Source organism: Notolabrus celidotus, chromosome 17, assembly GCF_009762535.1.
Source record: "Notolabrus celidotus isolate fNotCel1 chromosome 17, fNotCel1.pri, whole genome shotgun sequence".
In the NCBI taxonomy this organism is placed as follows: Eukaryota; Metazoa; Chordata; class Actinopteri; order Labriformes; family Labridae; genus Notolabrus; species Notolabrus celidotus.
Window position 1 is genome coordinate 11,049,512 of NC_048288.1, and position 24,434 is coordinate 11,073,945.

The window sequence follows — 24,434 nt, forward strand, 5'->3', positions numbered from 1 at the left end:
GTATAAAGCTTGAATAGTACTGCATTGTGAGCAGTGTGAGTCAAAGTGAAGGGAAATCCTTAATCGGATTTATTTCGCCATAACGAGTACAAAATTTCAAGAATTTCAAAACCTCTACAAGTTCCAATACTCCTTCTCGTGTGATCCTTTTAATGCCTCTATAACTAATATCCATGCCTTCAGTAATGGTTGGGACCTTATCTAAAGGATAATGTATGGTTAGCTAGTAGTTAGCGTTGGGATTCTATTCCCAATAACAACCTTCGAACCATACATTATCCCGCTTATTACCGGCTCTAACTTAAAATACAAAGACGTTGGCAAAAAACACATTCAAATATTATTTAATTGATCTAAAGTGATTTATGTACACAGTTTTAAAAAAATAATCCCAGTGATTGCATGACAGTTAGCGTTCCATGGCAATGGATTCTTCCTTCCCCCTGTTGTGGTCGATTTAATATTAACCTGTCTTCATCCAGCTCTCAGTCTTCTCGTAGCTCCTCGGTTCATACACCTTTAAATACAAATGAGGCATATGTCTCAACTTTATCACTGCACAGCTCCGCAACCATTACTAATATTGCTGGACAGGATCAAATCTGAAAATATATGTAGCCTGCCGATTTGGCACGCTAACCAAAACTAGTGTTTTAACCACATTGTTTTGATGCTAACGGAAACTAATGGTTTTACCTCACCTTGCGGTCTATGGTGTCAACAAGCAGAAGCAAAATGTTGGGGAACTCTTTTCCGCGGATTGATTTGACATGATGTGTGATCAGTTTGCCTTTGGCGTTGTTCATGTTAGTGAACGTTAATAACCGTGGGCAAGGGGTGTTGACCAATCAGAATCAAGCTTCTTACAGAACTGGAAGATCAGTAAGGAACCGAGTAATACGTTTGGGTTGCCTAAGTCCATTCCTGTTGTATGATTCTGATGTTTCTGTAATACTTTGAGAGCATATTTTCAAATTTAGCGCAAAAATACAAGTTGGGGGGATAAACTGATTCAACTCTGGTGGTCCAATCAGTGGATAACTTCCCCTTGCTTCACCATTTGCATACCTGTTTCTCCTGCTGTTAGGTTAGCATACTCACAATGTCTTGCTTTGCAGAGACACAAAGTGAAAGAGATAAAGAGACAGGAAGCCTTTCTGGTATTGTGTCCCTCCAGGTGATAATTGTATAGTGATGTCTCCTGGTAAATGTAGGTTATCTTGTGCCGTTTGCTTGAAGGGTAATTTACCCTTTCAAATATTTACAAGTATATCACCGGCTCTAGTTGGTGTCTCACAGTCTTTCTGTGGGAAACACCAATGGATGTCAACTGCAGCTGGAGGGGTTGGTGGAGGCAAACAACCTCAAGGCAGTAATTCTTATTTTAATTATAGAGCTCCCAGATCTCAGCTGTAATGGCTGGTTGAAATGATGTCCAACACTACAGAAATAGCCAAACAAACAGGAACACCTAAGTTGAAATAAAATTGAGTTATATTGTGATCAATCTTGGAACCTGTTGGCCATTGTATGACGATACTGCCTCTGGAAGTGATGGCCAACTTTTCAGGGCCTGTGATTTTGCCAGTGGATTGAAATGAAAGTAACCCCACCAAGACTTTCTGTTAGTGTTCTGCCTTTGTTTGCAGTCTGCTTGCAACTCCAGAGGCAAGAATACAGTTTTTGCCCATCCAAGAGCGGCTGTAAGTTGCACTGCAGATGTCCGGTTTGAAGCAAAAGACAACCTCTGTGGTTGAAATATGAAGGTATTAAGGGAGTGCAAAAACTGCAGTTCCCGGATTGTCCACTTGAGGCTTTCTGCAAAAGCCATGGCAAGAGGAGTGTTTCCTCCCAGTGTTCATACCTGCAGCGCACGTGGGGAAGTGTTGCGTGAGTCTACCTCTCCCGGTTCATCAAAAGTTAGGTTGACTCAGCATTTCCAATATGGCGACTTCCTTTGTTGGGCTTCTCAACATCACGGTGACATCACAGAGACTACATCCATTTTTTATACCGACTATGACTTAAAGACATTAGTCAATGTTAAATTTTCTTTAGGGGACCCCCCCAAAGCTTTCAGGATTTCATTATGGAGTAGTGCAATCTGCCTCTTGTGCTTTCCGTGCAGACTCCTTGGGCCCTATACCTTCAGATTCTATGTCATGCATGATTTTCCTATAACTATATTTAACTTTGTCTTGTAGTATCCTATCCAAACTTAACAACAGACTTCTGCAGCTTTTCTGCAGCACTATGACTAATCTTGAGTAATAAGGAAGCATAACACCGCCTTCTTTTACATCTTGTTCCCAGATACATTCAATAAATCTGTCTCCATTGTTCAGTTTTTTGTGAACCTTTAGCCATAAGGACCCCTCCCTTTGGCCTGTGGGTGACTCCAGTGAGCTCTGAGTACTCCGGGGAGGTCAGCATTTCCTTCAGCTCTCCGTCCATGTACCATGTAATAGTGAAAGCAAAAGGCTGGCAGTTGTTTTATGGCCACATTGCCCTTGAACAGTGAACAGTGCCCTTACCAAACCCTTTTAGTAATCGAGTTAATGCAGTTCAAAGCAGACAAACATGGATATTAAAGTTTCAAACTTTGCTTTTGATGTCTGGTTTTGTAAAAATCTGCACCTCATTACAGCAGACTGGTCTGTCCCAGACGAGCAGCTGCACAGGGGTGACATTTTCGGAATGACAGTGACAGGATAAGCCTCTCGTTTGTCTCTTAATTTTTCAGCCATATTTCACCAAGGGGAAGAGGCTTCTGTTGTTCCATGTTTCTGTCTTTATTAAAGTTGTCTGGAGCAGTTGTTGCTGCAGTGGGTTGCCTGTAGGCACAATAAGAAACTCAATATCCAAGCGGCTATCATTTAAATGATAAGGGGTGAATGATTTATGAAGCGTAAACATCTTATCATTAACCTGACACAATAGAAGATTGTAATCAATGATTGACCAAGACGTTAAGATCAGATCCAGGTCATGCAGGTTGTTATTTCAGACATATAGCAGTAGTCGTAGGAGCGTCAGTCCAGAGAGCCTCCATCCCTCTGAAGGGCCCTTCAGCAAGACACTGAACCAGCTCCAAGGCTCCTGACCCCCTGTGCCTCCCCCTGGGGGATTAATCAAGCATAACATTACATTGTGTCGTCATATATTAAAAGGACACAACAAAATGCAGAGCGGTTTTTGGGATTAGGTTTTCCGTGTTATGTCATACATCACCATGTGAACCGCTATAGGGTCTGTGCTGATGTGCTGCCAAGGTTCAGCTTATGGAAAACCCCACGCACTATCCCCCCCAGCACACTCCATCTGTCATTTCCCTCACTTTTAAGACTCATACATTCTATATCACTCATTCAATCTTAGCATTACAGTGCTGCACTTTGACATGTAGAAGTGAAGATATTCTCTTGGTTGATATTTTGTCATTTAGGTTCCAGAGTAAGTATAGAGGTGTGAAAGTGTAGAAAGAGGAAGAACTAACCTTTTTTTATTTCTTAGAAAATATATTAAGAGATGTGTCTTTTAAATTTTACTCCAGAAAATGTATCGCAATACTTTTTAACAAAAATAATCTAGTTGGCAGCCTCAGTTTTAAACATACAGCTTTAGGCCTACACAATATGAGAAAAATATGTGATGGCAGATCCATTTTTCAATATTGCACAATAATAGGAAGTGTGGTAAATAAAAAGAGTGCAGAACAGCTTTATTTTACCATTTATATTTGCTGTTATTAGTGTTTCTTACAATATGTGCATTTGCAGCATGTTGTTTCTAAAGCTGGCTGATAGCTAGATAGCTGAGCTTCATCTGACATCATGTATTTATTGCAGTAAATTCAAAAGGGATGTGTGATGGGTCAAATTAACGATTAAAGTATGTCACCTTTGCAAACTGGCTGCTACCATGATGCTTAAACAGCTGTTTGGCAGTATTTTATTTGAGAGAATGAAGATAAAGTTGTATGCAGGCTGTGTAAGGCTAAACTGACGTATAACCACTTGACCAGAGCAATGTGTAACCAGTACAGGCATGTGGACGTTCAGGAGACTGATGGTGCTAGCTCTGCTAATGTTAGTCACATTCCAAACCACTGTTTACAGCAGACTCTGTGATTCCGTCACGTCTTTCTCTTACCTTTAGACTACAAAGGTAGTCATAATTAAAATTTAAATTCAAACAGCCAGGGAGTAGGACACTTTGGAACATGCCTAAAATTCTGCACTTTGCTTTGTATTTATTACAGATGCTCATATTGTGATAGCAATACAATTCTGATTTGTGGTGTAGCCATCAAACACATTTTCTTATGTATTCTGCATTAAAAGAAGGAACAACTTTCTTTTCTTTTTTATTAAATAAGAAAAGATATTGGCCCTGTGATGGGTCTGCGACCTGTCCAGGGTGTACCCTGCCTTCCGCCCGAGGTCAGCTGGGATTGGCTCCAGCCCCACGTGACCACGAATGGGATAAGTGGTCAAGATAATGGATGAATGGATGAATGGATGAATGGATGGATGAAAAATATATTGAGGGCTGTTCCTTTGAAAAAAATGTTTTCCTGGGCCCAAGTTTGACTCAGTGGTTAAAGTGCTTGCCACATATACAGAGGCTTTCCTGTACATCATTCCCCACTATCTACTCCCCACATTTCCTGTTGCTATCCTATCTTATAGAGGCCAAAACTGACGACTCAATAAACAAAATAAACAGATAAAAAAACATATTTCCAGTCTTCTTTTCTTTTTGAAAAAGCAAAAAAAACAGACAGTTAGCCTTACAGCTCTGTCTGAAATGTACAGCCATAGCTAGCAGCTATCAAACAGTTATTGATACTTACTGGGAGTGCTCTAAACTGTTAAGCTCCTCCCCAATTTTTTTAGCACATATATCATCTTTAAGATTATCATATAATCCTGAAATTAGACCTAAACTGTCTGTTCAGTCAGTTTATGTTGCTAACCACAATGTTAGCATAAGTAGCATCAGCTAATTGAGTGAGCAGTAGTTAAGCAAAACCTGTTTTTTTTTTGGCAGCAGCCATTTGATCCAATTACAGTAATTGCCCAATCATATGTAAACAATCGTACAATAACACAGTTTATCCTTGTTGATAGTACATTACAATTACTTGCATTGTTTTTGCTGCAGTATCATTTTTGTGTCTGTCCTTCTGTCCTCATTGTTTACATCCACCACTGGTGATGTGAGGCAGATTAAAAAGAGGCTTAACCTTCACCTCTGCTTTTTTGGCAGCCCGAGGACACACACACCCAACCTCCCATGAGCACACTGACAGTCTCTCTCTCTCTCTCTCTCTCTCTCTCTCTCTCTCTTTCTGTCTGTCTCTCACTCACTCACACACAACACACATAGCTAATCCATACATGCACTCACACACTCTGAAGCATTTGTTAGCAGACAACACAATGGAAACCGCCTCTTTTGTGGATTTCCTTTCTTTGTTGAACCCAGATTATTTCCGAGTGGCCACACCAAACTTGTGTGCAGGATGTGGAAAGCGGTAGCTCAAACTTTTCGTATCTTGCTTGGGTCACTAAAACTCTTGAGTTAATGACCTTTTCTTCCAGGGTTCAAAAAACATCCTCCAGTAAGAAGCGGGCTAATGAAAAGCTTCAGCTCCTGTGGTCATGAGGGGGGCTGATGGTAGAAATAGAACCTGAAAGAAAGCAAACAGATTCAGTATCTCAGTATTCTGATGTCTGCTTTGAGACAGTTGGTACATTTGGTGGCATGGATCTCCCAGCTGTACTCTGCAGCTGGCACAGATGACATACTGTATAGCAAACACAGACAGATGATGTGGGGTTAAATATGGAAAGTGGGGCAGTGTTTCTGACCAGCATGGCTTTGTGGTGCAGGCAGTGTTCCTGCGACACACCCTGCTCTCAGCACTGGGGGCTCATTCAGTCTACTGCTGATACACTGGAAGTCAGCCGTGTAATGAGCCCGCCTACGTACAGTTTATTTATACTCCTGCTTCAGGAACAATCATAGTGTTATGTATGCTTTATACACTTTATGTAGAGTTAGCAAATCCCTGTAAGATTTCATAATTGATGTGTTGATAAGTTGGAAAGATAAAGCTTTGATTCTCTTTCTGACTGCCTGACGGATTGTCCTGTGACTGTTTGACTGTCTGATTGATTGGTGGACTGCTGTTCCACTTGATTTACTGCCTGGTTAATAGGGGCTCTTTAGAGATCAATAACACAATCAGATTGACCTATGAAGGGATTTGTAGTACAAATCGTTTTAAAGAGAAAAAAAATCACATAATTAAGTCCGTGAATTAGCGCAAAACTTTTGCTGCTAATGTGTTTTCTACATGATTTGATAACATGGCTGCAGGGCTTTGCTTAAATTTGGCAACAAAGTTACGTCCAATGTGTGGAGAGTGCAGCTGTGTTTCATTCAGGCTCATTTAAATCAGTATTTCCCTTTCCAAACTGCATTGTATTAAAAAAGTAATACATTTTTGTCTCTAAAAAAATAAATGTATACAGTTCTTAATTTCTATAATGAAATATATTTATAAGTGTTGTGTGTAGATTTAGCAGCAATAGCAGAAATTGGTAGAAATGGAATAAAATATTTGTAACTATGTTTAGATTAATGTATAATTACCCAAATATGAAATTACTTTTGTTTTAGTTAACTTAGAACAAATTTTTATGACTACCTACGGAGTGGGTCCCCTTCATGGAGGCCGCCATCTTGCACTGTCATCTTTCTAACTATTAAGGGGTGCATGTTTTTTTGTACTTAATGGGTGTTTGATGGAAATACACCTGTTGGAAGAGGAAAAAGAGGAAGAGTGGTTGTTTTGTGCTAATTATTTGTATTGATAGGAGTGTTTGATGGTTAAGTTTAGAAAGAATAAAGAATTAAGAACTTTTCTGAAAATGACAGTGATAATAATTTGGTGTACTGTTAGCTTTAAAAAAAAAAAAATCTAAGAAAAAAATGAATGACAAAAATGAATTTGAAACAAGTATTCCACCTTTATTTTTCGCAACACTGACGATAAATGTGCTGCAACACACAAATCAACAACCCCGCCCCAAACTGTATCAGCAATGCGCCTGGTGAAGAAGCTTGCGCCCTGAAAGCTCTCCATTTGACAATGGGTCTATGATAGCACGCCAAAACCAGATGCATTAGTTCATCCCAAATATTGAGATCAGGGCTTTGTGCATGCTGGTCAAATACCACACACACCAGACCCTGAAACTGACTCTGTGAAAGGAGGCTTTGTCAGTTTTTTCAGAGGACTTTCCCTTCCTCAGTGTCTGAAAACATGTTGCACTGTGCAGCACTCTGATTTTTTGGCTAATGTTTAAAGTAGATCTCTTGCAAAAACCATAAAAGACAGCCTTTGACCCCGAGTAATTAAGCAGCTTTCAGCCTCATGAGTGTGTTCACCTGTGCCAGCTCACTTTGAGGTAATGAGTCGATAATCCAGCAGAGGGGGCTGTGGAATTATTTTTGATGTTTTGAGGCGTCTGTTTGGAGACACGCTGATTTCAGAGAAAGAGATTAGAGCATGGTCTGAATGGGAAAACATCTTTCATAATATTCTTTTTTCAGATGTAATATATGTGGAAATGTGGATGGTGATCAGATAAAGGCAGTCCTATGAAATACACATCTGTAATATGAGAAAGGATGCACAGGAAGCTGCAATATCTGGAAAGACTGAATCAACAATATGAGAAAATAAAGCTCAGCAATAAGAGCAGACATGTTTTTTGTTGATGTGCTGTAAAGATGGAGATGACACGGATAAACACAGTGAGTTTTTGAGCTGCAGATAAAGGCTGGCTGCCACCGGCACCGGAGATAATCTGGCATTATAGTTGGAGGATGACACAACATGACTCTGCAAATTCCCCTGCTGGTCATTGGTCAGCTGAACTCCCGGATGAGCTGATGACTGCTGGGATCTGGTGTCTGTGTGTGCATGTGTGTGCGTGCGTGTGTGTGTGTGTGTGTATCCATGTTTAGGTACAGATTGTACTGCTGTGCTCTTCCAAGTCTTGCATTTCTTTCATTCACTGTAATCCCAGCTGGTGCGGCTCCACCCTGTGGTTGAAAGTGGTATTACAATGAATGAAAGCAAACAAACACATTTGCAGATATGAGTTCAGAGGTCAGGCTCAGTTGGTAGACTTGCAGTGTGTTGCTCAGGGGCGCTACAGCAGGATTAATAACTGTCATCACAGGGTTTTGGATCCTGGTCTTCAGGTCTTGTTACAGCCCCAGTTTATCTCAGTCCAGGTCAGATTTCTCCGTCATTGCCAAAAGAAAGCAGATTTAGTCATTTTGTTTATCATTCTTGTCACATATAATAGATCCCGGGGACTGTGATGCAAGAGGCAGTGGTTCTGTTTTTATGTTGTCATTGCGTAAGTGTTGGGTTAAAAGGGAATTTTCCAAGTCACTTCCTTTATCCACCTCTCTCTGCGTATTTCCATCCCTTGCTTAATTATGTCCTCCTCCACTCAGCTTTACCTTCACTCCTTTTATCTTTATCTCTCCGTTTCAAAAAGAAGATAAATAAGATAACGGGTGCTGTTGGCCTAGCAGTCTAAGTGCGCCCCATATACAGAAGCTATAGTCCCCGTTACAGAGGTCGCAGGTTCAAGTCCAGCCTCGACCATTTGCTGCATGTCCTCCCCCACTCTCTGCTCCCCACATTACCTGTCTCTCTTCGACTGTCCTATTCATTAAAGGCGAAAATGCCAAAAGAAAAATACAAAAAGAAAATTAAAGAAAAAAGAAAAGACAGACAGAAAAATAAACTATTAAAAAATTAAATAAAAAAAAAAAAAAAATGATAATAACAGAAAGGAAACCATAGGTACCTTTAGGTAGCTTTTTTGTTGTTGTTACTCTGTAAATTTTGGCTTTTTTGACTTTGCTAATTTGATCAGAAGGATATTAAGTTAACTTTGGACCCATAACTGCAATTATTAATTATAAAATTACTCTGTCTAATGTTTTGTATTATATATATTATATGTATTATATTATATTTTAAAGTCTTTGTGTTGAATTTCTGAATTAAAAGCATTATTTAGATCAGGGGTTCCCAAACTTTTCAGCCCGCGACCCCCAAAATATAGGTGCCAAAGTCTCATGACCCCCACTGTCCTTCAAAGTGATTTAATGTGGCTTCATTTAGCTGGTCTGCAGAAAATGAGCCTACCTGAGCATGTGGCTGTGTTTCCTGTGCTGTTATGAATTAACCTACTGCTACTGATGCTTTTGATAATTAACTGTTCACTAACTCTAAACTTAGGAGTCATCTGGCAACAAAGAAAGGCAAAAACTCATTACATTTTCTATATTCAAGGTTTTAGTTCAAGTTTAGCTACTATTTTTGTCGATATTGTTTTACTATAATGTGTAAAATGTACTATTTTTAGATATTTAAAAAAAGAAAACATTCTGGAACTCCCCATTTGTGTCTCGCGACCCAGACTTTGGGAACCCCTGCTTTAGAGGGTTCACTATATTTGAAGTGGAAAAAAACACATTTCTTAATAAATAGAAAAGTTTGATAGAGCTGCAAAAAACAACCAGAATAATTAGTCTTCATGTTTTCATCTCTTTTGTGACTTTTTATACTTTTATTTAAGATTTGATACATCATTCAGCATGAGCTAACATGCATATTCTTCTCTTCTGTCTGTGTTCTGTGCAGCCATGGCGGAGTTAGACCTGAGTCTGAGTGACGCGCTTACAGACAGCGCTCCCCAGCAGGGTCCGGAGAGCCTGGTGGAGAGGGACTTTGTGGCCCAACTGGAGGCGGAGGCCTTCGACGATCAGATTGGGGAGACGGTGGGAAAGACAGATTACATCCCCCTGCTGGACAACGACGACACCAGGGCAGGTGAGGCTGAAACGATGGAGCCCAGTGGAGCATGTGATCTGTAGAAAATAAGACATAAAGAAATGAATGTTCATGTCCCTTCCCCTTTCTTACTTCTGTTCATCTAACAGTGAGAAACTGCAGTGGTGACAAACACATGGAAGAAAAACAAGTTAGGCAAAGAACAGATAGAAGGTTAAAAAAGAAAGGGAGGTAGGGAAAGTAAGATGACATCAGATCAGTTCAAAATAATGTTTTTCATCAACTTTCGGTATAAACACATCTATGAAAGGCACTGTGAGGAGTTTTTGACTGATTTTCATATAGTCTCACTTTGATACTCTTATCTACTGATGCCTCTTTTGTCAGCAACAGGATTGGTTATTTCCTCCTACCAAACATTGGTGCCTGTGTTCAGGTTGGAGTTTCTGAAAGTGTCTATGTTTCAAACTCTGCTGCTAAAGTTTGGCAGTGAGAAGTAAGTTAGCAGGCAGGAGGAGTCTTTTCTTCTTTAGATACTTTTCTTTTGTACTCATGACTGATACTGAAGCAGGATCATGTACCCATTTTCCACTAAAGTGGCCCTGGTGCTGGTGCTGGTGCTGGTCCTGAGATGTGGCTAGTGCCGGTTCAGAGTTGGTTCAACTTGTGAACCTTCTCCTGTAAGAACCAGCTTGCTTTTCCACTGGCAAGAGCCACGTGTGCCTGTAATCGATTAAGCTTCAGACCCTACCTTGGGGTTATTTACACTTTGCATTACTCACTGTATTGAATGCTATATTACCAGATGCAACAGGCTTCCTTAAATGCCACTTCCTCTTTTTCCTAAAAGTATCTCTTTTCAAAGTAGAAATATATTTAACATTTAATGTTTTAAACATAACGCTGCAAAGGCAACACAACCACTACCATAAGTATGAGTAATAATTAAGCAAAAACCTAAAGCACCAGTATATGATAATCAGAAGAAAACAGTATGTTTACTTTTGGGCCTGTTTAGTTTAGATTAATGCAGATAGTTTTGTTTTATTACAAATACAATGTAAAAGTACCTTTATGTTGCTAAAACACAAGAAGGATTTGGATGGGACAAAAATAATAATAATAATGATAATAACTAAAAATATCTGTTTTCATTTCCTAGTCCTTTAAACACCCAAGCCTAAACAATAGCTTGTGAATATTAAGGTTCCTTCTCGAGTTTGACAAAGTGAGAGTAGCTCAAGGCCTGCTCACAAGCTTTGTCTGTCAACTAGATGCCAGTAAAGCCCATTTCACAGGCCTCTGTGTCAGAGTGGTCTTCACTCATACACAGAAAATTGAATTAACAATATCACCAGAGCAAAGCGATGAGCTGACTGATGAAAAGCTGTGCACTTGCAGACTGTTAAAGCTAATCACTGAGTTCTTGTGTTGAGATCATTTGATTATATACTGTAGTTTCAAGATTAACAACGCTTCATCTCCTGTGTAACCAAAGCCTGAATTATTCCTGCCACACATTAAACCAAAATCAAGGTTTAGACTTCTCCCTGTTGACCTATATTTTCCTCCACATCATTATGGTCTTGACTGCACCTCTCTATCGAATCCCATCTATCCTGCGCCGGTTGACACTGTCTTATGCAACATGAGCTGCAGCTGCTCCAGTGTGACTGATAGTATCAGGCACCGCTGGACACTGGCTGCCATTTTGGATCTGCTGGGTTGCCATTCAGCCCCGGGGGGAGATAGTTGCCCAAAGATAAACAAGCATGGCGGTCGCTACTTTAAATATCCCAGCCAAGTAGTACAATTTGGGAACTTGGCATGATAATGTGTGCCAACTCAGAGCAGTTGTATGCTGCCCAAATGCCCCTGCCTGAGTCAGGGAAGATGCTCATGGTTTATGCCCAAGGTTCATTTGTCCTTGTTTAACCAGGCTGGTTATAAAAGTCGATGTCATGACCCATTAATGATACATTATAGAGTTATGCATGCAGAAGAAGCAAAACAGTGGAGCCCATAGTGTCATTACTTGTTACTTAAAGGTACAGTGTGTAATATGTAGAGGCATTAAGCAGATTAGACTCAATAGAAATGGAATATGATATTCAGAAGCATGTTTAAATTAGTGTATAACCACTTCAATATAAAGAACATTTTTATTTTGTTAACTTACAGTGAGCCTTTTAGATCCACATACAGTAAGAACAGGTCCATGGAAGCTGCCATTTTGCATCGCCATGTTTCTACCATTAGCACAGAACCAACAAACTAGTGAGAGCTGTAGGCTCTTTTTTTTATTTAGTGGGTGTTTGATAGAAATGTACATTGGAAGACAAAGAAGAGAGTGATTGTTGCTGTGTGCACAAAATGTGTATTGGTAGAAGTTTTTGGTGGTATTATAAACTTTAAAAGTGGAGGATCACAATGTATCGTGGATCACAGGGGCTTTTTGTCCTCAAAGACCACCAACAAAGGGGCACCGAGGACCTAGCAGTCTATGCGTTTCCCATATACAGAGGCTGTAGTCCTTGTTGCGGAGGTCGCTGGTTTGACTTCTGGCCGCGACCAAATGCTGCATATCTACCCCCGCTCTCTACTCCCCACATTTCCTGTCTCTCTTCAGATGTCCTTACCCCACCCCCCCTACACACACACACACACACACACACACACACACACACACACACACACACACACACACACACACACACACACACACACACACACACACACACAAAAAGACCACTAACATTTAACTGATGACAGGGGTGAGCAAGGAAGTATTTCGAACTAGAATCTGACTGCTAGATATCACCCATTTCTTCAGACTGTACCTTTAAATTATTTTAGTTTTTGACAAAAAAAAAAACAGTAAATGTAAAGTGTCAGGAAGTAGCTTTGAATGGACATGAGACTGCCATAAAAACATTAAAAAAATACACCGAGCAGTTCAGAGTCAGTCCGATTCATACGTTTACGTTATTTTTCCATGCTTTTTGGAAAAAACTGTTTTTAATATTTTTCAGCTGGTTGTGAAACAGACTGAAGTTAACACTGATGCCTCCACATGACCTACAAAAGCAAAAAACAACATCTTTAAGAAGACTTATTATGTCTATATGAGTTATTTTTAATGTCATAACCTGGTAGGTTTCATATAAAGTGATAAGCATAACACTGCGAAAAATTTCTTATGAAATATTAATTTCACTTTTTAAAGGAAGCCGGATTAGATTGATTTGCAATGAATATAATTCTTTCAAACGTACAGGACAAGATCAGCAAAGACTGTTTTGTGCACAGGAGGCGCCAAAATCAACCGAAACCAAAAGTTCCTTACAGGAGCTTTAATAGTTCAAAATGTTTCTTCTATATAGTTTATTATTTAGTGACAACGCAAATTATGTAGTACAAATTCTGCCTTTACAAACAGCTGTAGTAACTGATGCTTAGGATTTTAGTTATTAAAATAAGAAAGAAATATATCAAGGTAACATAGAATAACATGCATATAATAATAATGTGGTAAAAAATAAAAGAAGGCCAGAGGGTGAATATTTACATCAATGTTACATACAATTACAACAAAGCTGTTATAGACAATTATAGAAAAGTTAAAAATACTTGTATCTTTAGTCTTAATATATAATGCATGCTAATATATTGGTACTGCCCTCTTCAAAGTCCAGCAAAGACTCCAATATATGAAGTCTGTTTTTCTCTAGTCATTAATGATGATAGGAGCTACTGCTTAAGACAGTCTATGTAATATCTTTAATTTAGCTGCCCTGTCGGAGTAGATTAAGGCTCTGAGGCACACTGACAGGTCCGTCAGGAGGTAAATAAGCAGGTAGATAAACAGCCGAGTGAAGAAGCAGATAAGAGGAAGTGACAGTTACCCGGGCCTGACTCAGCTTTCGGGCCTGTTTTGGTAACCCAGACACTCTGGTCAGACAGTCAGACTGCATGTGGGGACTCTCTGGTGACAGCCGGCTGGAGGACGGGCCGTGGGTGGTGCTGCCAGAGATCGACTGTGGCATGCTGTGTGCATTTGTACAAACGCAGACATGCTGACACGCAGAGTGCCAAACAGAGAGGGCGACGCAGGCAGGCCACAATTTATTGTCCTCTGTCAGCAGGAGAGCCAAACGGAGGAGGCACTGTTTTGTTTTTGTTTTTTTTAACAGAGTTGTTGATTTGATGTACGTCTGACGTGCACTCAGGATGGCCTCTCCGTGTTTGATAAGCATCCTGTGCTCTCATTTTACCTCTGGATTTGTGTCACTCTTGTTTCTACACAAATGCAGTACACCTTTGATTGTTTGTCTGTGTCTTGCATGTTGTTTTAGCTTCTTTTGCATGCCTGCATGTTTTTAAGAGGTAGATATATGTGTACTGACTGTACAGATTTCATGTATTGACTGCAGAATGGTCTCGTTGTGCAGCTTTGTGTCTGCATGTGCTTGCACACATCTTTTTGTGGGTTTGTATCACAAAGCTAGAAAGACAGGTCAACCAGCCATCTTTTGACATAACTGTAGTTGTATGAATCTGGGTCACTCTTAACCTGGTTTGATCACCTTGATAACATGCTGCAACTCCTTAAGACTGCAAACATGGGCAAAAGATCCAAGTAGAAAGAACAACCTCTAAACTTATTGACTCTGGAGGGCTATATTTCTGAATTATTTTAAGCCATTATTTTTTTTTTTACGTTTTTTTATTAGACTCAGCCACCATATCACAGAACAACATTGCAGCCATTAGACTCAGAGGTAAAAAACAAACAAACAAGTCTTTTGAAAACACCTAGTCCATAGTCCAAAAGTAAAAAAAAAAAAAAAAAAAGATAATACAAAATTAAAAATAAGTAAATAACAATAATAACAATAATAACAATAATAACAATAATAACAATAATAATAAATAGTTGTATAAATACTAATTAGGATAATACATATTGACAACTTTAATGAAAAATAAGTAAATAAAATAAAATAATGTATTTCAAGTTGAAGTTATTCAAACAGAAATAAAGCAACAGGCGCCCACCTCATCTGGAAAAGCTCTGTTTTTAACTGTAATCTTGCCTTTATACTCTAGAGCATTTCCTTCATTTTGTTCTTCCACTATGTGATAAGCCATTATTTTTTAATAAAATTCAGTATTATTTCTGCTGTTGATTGACTTACAGAAATTCAGTAAGTTTCAGAACTTACCCACAAATCACTTCTTCATCTTGTCTGTTGTTTAAGGTGCAGATTTGTATTTTTATTTTTGACAGAGTGGTTCCCCATCTCATTTGCATGAGCACAATCACAATCCACAGTTGGTGGTTGTAATGCCCCAATAAACTAAGCAAGGCTAATGCTAGGCTGTGCAGCAGGAAAAGACTTCTAGTCAGCAAACAAGAATGTAAACAAAGCCAGAGTGTACATATTTAAAAATGAGGCTTTGGAAATATCATGTTAGCATGCAGCCAGGACCAGAATCAGGCTTATTACCAAGTAGGTTTGCACAGAAGGGGAATTAGTCCAAGTGTTTGGGTGCAATAACAAAGAACATATGATTAGATAATATTAAAAAGCAGAAACCTAGTAAACAGCAGTTCTTCCATTTTCAAGGGACTACAATGGAATAAGATTAAATTAACATTTAGCATTCAGTGGGTCGGTTTGTAAGTGGAACACTGTGTAGTTTGAAATTCAGCAAATTAGTGTTCTTTGTCTGCCTTGTTCTCCTTCAAGTCTCTTATTATGCATGTCATTATCCGAGCTATGGTGTCACCCTGGTGATATAGAATGTGCTGTGTTTGTTACATACTAGTGTACATGTGTGTCTGTGTCAGATGTGCACTGGATAAAACAGTGCAGTGATGCAGCAGTCATGTCATATAGCATCAACTCTTTCAGCCAATACATGCTGCCCTCTGCCTGACCACAACCAGACTGTGTGCTATTAACAGACCAACAGAATACACACATACATACAAACACACAAACACACAGACGCACACACACACTGTCTGTCCAGGGACTATTTTTGGGGGCTAGGGTCAGTGGTTTTCATCAAAATCTAACCTCAGTTGGTCATACTTTCACTCTACAAGCCATCACAGAACACTTTGATGTCTATCTCTCAGAGCTGTGAGACCTCAGATAGGTATAATGTGTTGTGTTTTTGTGTATGTGTGTGTGTGTGTGTGTGTGTAGACTCGGGTACGGCGTTGGAGAATGGCGAGCAAGAAGCTCATGGGGTGCAAAAACCTGGTAAGACATATCCCATAATGCTACATCTGCTACGGCCGCCTGGTCATTTTCATCCTCAGCCTTGTAGTCTTTTTATTTTCTTGTCTTCTGACCTTGTTTACCTTCTTCTTGTCATTCACTTCAGTCTGACTCTGTGTGTGTATGTGTGCTGACTTATCAGCGACCTTGCAGAGCAGGATATGAGCTGCTCTTACTGCTCTCAAACATCTATTCAATGTCTTCTTAAGTACAAGGCTGCTGCTCTTTTTCCGCCTCTCAGCTATTCAATGTGAGCACCTGAAAGTGTTCGTCACAGATAGTGTTTGAAAAGAAGTAAGAACACTCTGTTGCTACTTTCAAGACTGTCTGACCACATAAACCTCAAAAGAGGCTTTGAAGTTCAAATGAAACAGCTGGCAGTGGGCTGTTTTATTCTGTACATTTATGTCTAATCCGTAAAAGCAGAGAGCTGTGAAAAGGGGAGGAGAAGTCACAGTTATTGACACCAATGGTGATACACGAATGTTTTACCAGTTAAGTGAAGCTTTTTGAGTAAAAGTTCCTATTCAGAAAAAACACAGGGAAACTAAAGCCAATCAGGGCAATCAAACACAGTTGTGATAATGAGACACAGGCGAAACTAATTGGATGCAATCAATTCAATCAAACTGGAGGGAAAAACACAGGAAGTAAAAGTAGACTGGACACACTGGGAGAATACTTCAAAATAAAACAGGAAACATGAAACACACAAGAAGTGAAAGAACAGACGACAACGGGAAAAACAAAAGGTTACAACTACAAAATAAAACAGGAAATGAAGACTAAATACAAAGTTAAGCAAAAGCCACTCATGACACTGAGCTGCCAGAGATCCCCTGTGTGTAATACATTTACTATTGACAAGTACCTCATACAACCCCACTCCAAACTACAACAGACTATCCCTTTAAGAGAGCAGAAGTCAGTCAGTCTTTAGGTTTATCATGAAAAGTTTTGGTCTTAGCAACTTTGCATTGCTGTCTCTCTCCAGCTCAGGATAAAAAAGCAGAATGATACCAATGAAAGACTTAATTTTCACTCACTTGTGAAATGCAGATTATCCATTTGTACAACAACAACACGGACGTTGTCAAAATGCTGCTCTGATAACATTGATTGCGCCCCTTTTAGCAAAGTGACTAAGCACAGAAGCACTGAGGCTTACTCAGATAAGCCCCTTGCACTCAGCAGTCCTTTTGTTGCTCATGAATGAGTTGCTAAAGTGTTATCTCATATTAGAGATAATTAGCTACAGAGAAGAGATGCAACTCTTGAGGGGAATATTTATTATATCTAATGAACAGCGCCTGCATTTCCCCCTCTGGCTGTCTGCTGAAACTGAAATAGACTGAGGGGAGAGCTCAGTCTGTTTTTTGTGTGTGGGGTGTGAGTGGGTGGGTGGTAGATTTTGGAAAACAGTTCATCAGATTTTTTCTTTCCTTTCCAGTAGTCTGTCTCATTTTTCCTCATCTCTCAGCCTCTTGATCCACACACACTGCTGCTCTTCACTTCACTTTTCCTGTCACCATGCAGTCTTTCCATCTGAAGCTGCAGAGCTGCTGTGCATGTCATTAGCTGAGAAGGGATTTTGCATGGGGGTAGATAGAAAAGTATGTGAGTGGTATTCTTCACTGAAAGCATGCCTTTCCCACAACTGCAGAATTCTCTGAAATAACATGTAAAAAAATATATTACCGAATTATCTTAGAGCTAACTGTAGACATTAATAAATCACTGAAACCTGAAGGTCCAGAGGAGACATGTCTGTAGTTCTTGAGAGGTGGAGGCAGTGTATGGAGGGATGTCGCACCATTATCGAGAAACATAGCAGCAAATCAGAGGTGTGAAACATGACTTTCTCCTACACAAACCTGCATTTCATTGTAATCCAGCTGAGGTCATTCTTCAACCTGCCTGCTCTAAGGTAGCCAAGAGACTGGCAGCAATGTCACTACCTTCAAAGTACTGTCCTTTGAATTGTCAACTGGGCAGGTTGACACTGAGCAGTGTCCCAAACAATAAGAAAAAAGGGGCAAAGACAGGATCTCTGGGTAAAGGACACTGTCACAAACTTCATGTGGATCACAAGTGATTAAAGAGAGGGACTATTTGTGCGTGAGTCCATACCTTTATCATCAAGAAGAGTCCTCCACATTATGCCTTAAGGCTGGTTTATACTTCTGTGTCTACTCTACGCAGCAGTGTTTGACGAGGTTGTGAGCACTACTTGTGCGTCGATCTGTCCGTGTCGAGCAGCAATACCCAACCAAAACACTTGAGGGCAGTGTGGTCTCTCTGATAGTCAGTTCGTCTGTTTCCGGCCCCGCTACGTTTTCTGTTTACTTTTTCACAGCGTTACGATCGTTTTATGTTAATGTACAGCTGATATCATACAGCAATGTTTACATGGAAGAATAGAGAGGAGACGTCCAAGGAGATTAAATACATGGCCAATGTGCGGCTATCCCAGAAGTGCTATAAATGCAGGAAATACAGTGCAGTCAAGCGGACCAATCACAGGGCTTGTTGTCGAATCAACACATAGTTACATTTTGGAGGAAGTGGGCGTCGGCTACGTGCGTAGGCCTCTGCATAGGTACAGCGGCTAAGCAGACCTACACGCATAGGCTACAGCAGGGCTATTCAATTAAATATTTGGTTGGGCCGGATTTTCAGACTAAGGACATGACCTGGGCCGGACATTTTTAGCCGACAGTGAGCAAAGTTAACCATTTAAAAAGGGAAAAAAAAGATAAGATAACAAACACACTGGATGTTTATTAATGTATTGCCACATCCAAAAGAGCATAAACACAATAAAAGAGCAGTACTTAAACTAAACCAAATGCTGAAATACTGCTTTTTTAAATTTCTACATTACAGTTGCTTTCGGGCCACTCAAGGGTTGCTTTCGGGGGCCGCTAATTGAATAGGGCTGGGCTACGCCATTGATTGGACACGGAAGTACAAACCAGGCTTTAGGGTTAGGTTATAAATAATCTAGTAAAACATTTTTTTTGCATGAGCAACCTGATGGACATGAAATATTCTTTTGACTTGTAGGAACTTTTACTCATTATCTTCCTCATCTGCAGCTCTCCATAGCCGTCCCTACCTCATAGCAAGATCAGTGAACCACTTTTGATTAGCACTACTTACTACACGGCTGTGTGAAGTGCTTGACTCTGTTTAGTACATGTTAAGTTCAGGGCTAACTATCATATTGATGTGCAGAAGTAAGTCCAGTTAGTGTGATTGTGATTTGTTTACATTGGGAAGAGAGCCCGAAACAGCGGAGAGATGGCGGAGGAAGCTAACGGCACAAAAGCTGTAGGCTAGCACTGTTCACTATGATTCACTTCAGCATCACTGGATACTTCACTTTAATGTGAAAGTAAAATCTTGCTAGAGTTCTTGAATCAATCAATTAATTCATAAATCAGTATTTGGTGTAAAATGTTTGATTTCTCAAGTGCATCGCTGTGCAATAGGATGATATAACGAACACATTGTTCGTTATATCATCCACTAGGTTCCAATCTGATATATAATCATCCCTTCATAGCATGTTGTATCAGATACACGAAAGTGCACTGTTAGTCATGTAAACGGGTGTTAAACTGCGTCTCAGTGCCCTGCAGCTAGAAAACCTGTGTTGGGTAGGAGTAATGGTGTCTAATTGTTGACATTGATGAGCTGTCAAGTCATCATGGTGTTGGTAATTCAGTAGCTCTTTCAGCTCTTTCTGGCAGGTATCCACCCTGTCTCTCTACTGTTCCCTCAAAATAAAAGCACTATTGTTTTCCAAGGCATTAAACCGGGCTAATCTGAGTGACAGCTGATACAGGTGCATTGTAGGAAGGGTGCAGCTGTCAAATCTGCCCACTGCCATCTTTCATGTACTGTGTGTGTGTGGTCCGTTGAGATGACTGGGAGCCCTGGTGGGATGGGTGTTAGTGACAGTGGGAGGGGTGATCAGACGTGTGTGTTGGCATGTTTACCGCTAAGCTGTCTGGCTGTATGCATGGCATGGAAAGCCTTTGTTTGCATGGTTGCAGAGCTTTAAGTGATGCATGTGTAAATTCCTAATAGAGAGAAATACTGTTTGGATTCAGTTTTGGTTGAACTCTTTCTCTACTTTCCCACAATGCAACGTGTAATGAACACAATTATAGGAGAACTACTTTAGAGACACAGCATCTGGCCTCGTTTAGGTGCGTAGGATTCATTCATCATTGTTTTCCAGCAGACTCCAGGGAGAGGACACAGGCGGTATAAGTAGCAACTGGGTCAGAGAATTGAGATCGTATGCTGAATCCTGACAGGGCAAATGCAGATGTGTGTGTCTGTGTGAGTAGAGATGCTGCATGTGACCTCCAATGCATGATGCTTCTGCATGGCATGTGATAAAGTAAACAATTAAGTGCTTCTGCAAATATTTGACCAATCTAAGTAAGTGAGCAGCATTGATGTATGCTATATAACATCTAAAGTGTTAGATTGCTGCCGTTTAAGATGTTGGTCGAGTATTTGACAGCTAAAAGATGAATTTCAGTTGATTTTGTGACCGCTTGACTAACCTGCTCTCTTCCTTTTCTTCCCTTTATCCCTCCCTCTTTTCAACTTTTGCTCCCAAAATAAAAATATTTTTTATATTTATTCTCCTATTGACAATTTCTCCATCACTTCACCATCACTCTTTCCCTACTTTTGAATGAAATCATCTTTCTTTTTGGATTCTTATTTTAATTAATTCCCCCCCCCCTTTTTGGTTTATCATTTCTTCTTCATCCCTCCTTCTTCCCCGTTGATTCTCTTCTCTTCCACCTTCCCCAATCCCCACGCTTCAGAGGACTAGAACCCGCCTCCATCACCATGCCGACTGTCAATCAGCTGTGCTTCCGCGTCTGTGCACCTCTTCCCTCTCCACACACACACACACACATACACACTTTATTTAGCCTCTCTGTGACTCCTGTGATCAAGCATGAAGGAGAAAGTCTGAGTTTGTGGACAATTTACCAGATTACTGTCTCTCTCTCACTCTCTCTCACACACATACACACACAATAACACACCCTTACACCCACACAAAGCCATGCCATGTTGTCCTGACTTCAGCACATGCTGTTCTTTCACATAATGCATTGCCTCACTGTGACTCTCTCCGCTATCGGCAAACTGGGTGTCTGTTTTGGGGGCATGCACATACATTTAAGTTCTTCTACTTGTTTTTTTTTTACCTGCAGACCACAATCACTTTTTTTCCCCACCAAGTCCAATGAAATGTTCCCTCCTCATCCGTTTCTCTATGATCAAGTTTACTTTTAAAACATAAGTTAAAAGACACAGACACAGCACATGTTTACAGGCTAAAAAGGCCTCCTACTACACACCTTAACAGTAACTTCAAATGAGTAATCATCTGTCTCAGTGTAACACTAAAATAGACAGTTAGTTCAAAAGTTCACGTCCTCACACATTTGCACACTCAGAGGCACAGATTAGCAGCATCCAGCAGCCAGCCCCCGTCCTTACGTCTGACCGCTCTCAAATTGGGTCCCCAGTGCTGCAAGCTGGACTCAACCACACAGGAACCAGCATACACACACACACACGCACACACACACGCGCACACACACACACACACACACACACGTTCCTATTCACATGGAATAACATGATTTAGTATTTAGAATATATTTCCTATAATAAAATGCATACATCACTGAAGTTTCCCTTAAAAATCCCTGGACTTTATGTCAGCTTTATCAGCTTTGCACTATTTTGAATCAAACCAAATAGATAGATATGAAAGCCAGATCTTCCTTTGACAATCATTATTGTATGCAGTACATGTTACAGTAGACTTTAAGCTTCCTTCTATTGATTCCTCTGTAATGTGCAGTAAGTTTTTCGTGCTAACCTCAACTCATTTGATTATTTTGAATAATAGTTCAAGTTTGACTCACGCTACGTGTGTTGTGTCTGTTGCTGTATGTCGTCTTATTGCACCTTATTAGCAACTTCACCTGTGAAGACTCAAGATTTGAATGCATAAGCAAAATTTTCATACTCTTAGGTTGTATTCTGCTGGTACATATTAATCCTGCTTTCCATTGTTTACGCATTTTCTTGGATCTAATCTCCACCAAAAGAAACAGTCACTGGGAAAATTGTTGACAAAAAGGTTTAGCCAGTGAAAAAATATGTAATTTCTACACAATCTGATATTTAGTTTATTTATTTGATATTAAATAAAGCAGAAATCAATATTTCATGCATGGAGAAAAATTTGAGTTATTTTTGGCAGGAATTCGTCAAAAAGATAACACAGTACATGAAGGTTAGTGATGATCCTCCAGCCTGCACAAGACCATATCACAATCCAGCAGTCAGCCGTCGGCCAAACAGAGTAAAATTAACCCAAGTGTGAAAAGTGTGACTCATATTTATGACTACACTTCCATCTGTCTTTGCACGTAGCAGGCACAGCAAATGTAGCACCAAATTTCATAACACATAGTCCATTCATTTTATCTATTCGTGGCTGTAAATGTTGATCAATGGAGACCTGCACAGAGGCCTTTTCGGGGGTCAGAGGTCACTACCAGCTGCAGACACAACAGCTCAGCGCATTCACACCCTGCTGTGTATTGTTATTACTTGTAGATTTTAAGATTTACTTTTTTAGATGTTTAGACTCATCCTGTATGTGCCACAAAGTTTTAGATCCAGCCTCTTTGATGTGTCCTTTTTATAGACATGCCTCTCTGTGTTGTCTGTGTGCACCTTGTGCTAATAAACTGAAATATAACACACACTTACCTGACGTTTGGGTTTCTCTTTCTTCTTCTAACCAGCCTGAACTAAACCTTTACTATCTTATGTCTAACAGCTGATTTTTCAGCCTCTTGGTTTTCTTTCTGTTACATTTAGTATATTGCAGCAGTGCTTCCTTTTTTCAGACATTCCTATACCTTAGCAGCTATCTGAGAACTAAATGCTCAGTCATCCTGGCAGGCGTTGGGTTTCTACAGTGTAAAGCTCAGAGATTAGTGTGCTTCAGGGAAATGAGTTTCTTTTCTGCCTTTTCTGGTAACAAAACATTTTCTTTATTACTCTTTTTTTTCATGAAGGGAAAAAGAGTGAAAAAAAGATGTATTTCACCTTCTAGCACTGGTTTAAAAATACAGGTAGGCAAGGACAAAGAGACAAGAGCTTTGTCGGGTATCAGTGTATTAAAGCTGCTCTTCCAAAATAAATGGCAGACATTTTTCAGCTTTCAAACAACAGGAACATTTTCTATGAAGCATAAAGCAGATAGAGAGAGCAGGACAGGAGTTCATTTGCCTTTCCTATCGACCCCTTCTAAGAGGTTTTGTAGCCTTTTAACAGATTCACACGTCACCATCTTTCAGTGCTGATAGACAGCTGTCAATGTAGAAATAACATAAAAATCAATAAGGGGTTTTGGGAAAGGATATGTAACACAGTCTGAACTCTAAGTCAAATCCCATGGTATTTATTCAGTGGATGGAGCTGGCACAAATTTTGTAATGTGACCAAAATGTGCAAGTTGAGCACACATTTATGTCAAGATTTGGAAGTGATAATAAGTTGTGTGTTTTAGGGAGTGATGGACGATGCTATTTAAATGACACAGATGATGCTATATTAATGACGAGGAGCAAAAGTATTTGAAAAATAATGTTCAAACTAATTCTAGTTTGTGATTAGGGATTGGGTTAGGGTTGTGGTTAGGGTTGGGGTTAGGATTAGGGTTAGGGTTAGGGTTAGGATTGGGGTTAGGGTTGTGATTAGGGTTAGGGTTATGATTAGGGTTATGATTAGGGTTAGGGTTAGGATTAGGGTTAGGATAGGATTAGGGTTAGGGTTAGGATTGGGGTTAGGGTTAGGATTAGGGTTATGATTAGGGTTAGGGTTATGATTAGGGTTAGGGTTAGGGTTAGGGTTATGATTAGTGTTATGATAAGGCTTAGGATTGGGGTTAGGGTTAGGATTAGGGTTATGAGTAGGGTTAGGGTTAGGGTTAGGATTAGGGTTAGGGTTAGGATTAGGATTAGGGTTAGGGTTAGGATTAGGGTTAGGATTGGGGTTAGGGTTAGGATTAGGGTTATGAGTAGGGTTAGGGTTAGGATTAGGGTTAGGATTGGGGTTAGGGTTAGGACTAGGGTTAGGGTTAGGATTGGGGTTAGGGTTAGGATTAGGGTTATGATTAG

General features: G+C 40.0%; 1 protein-coding gene across 1 annotated transcript in view; it reads left to right on the plus strand.

The window, feature by feature from the left end:
* Nucleotides 1-9,745: 9,745 nt before the first annotated feature.
* The window catches only part of LOC117828934 (microtubule-associated protein 4), a 108,017-nt gene continuing 93,328 nt past the window's right edge, over nucleotides 9,746-24,434 (plus strand). Inside the window, exons 1-2 of the mRNA XM_034706347.1 lie at nucleotides 9,746-9,934; nucleotides 16,114-16,170. Coding sequence (XP_034562238.1) covers nucleotides 9,748-9,934; nucleotides 16,114-16,170 — 244 coding nt within the window. The 5' untranslated portion in view covers nucleotides 9,746-9,747. The remainder of the gene's footprint in view (nucleotides 9,935-16,113; nucleotides 16,171-24,434) is intronic.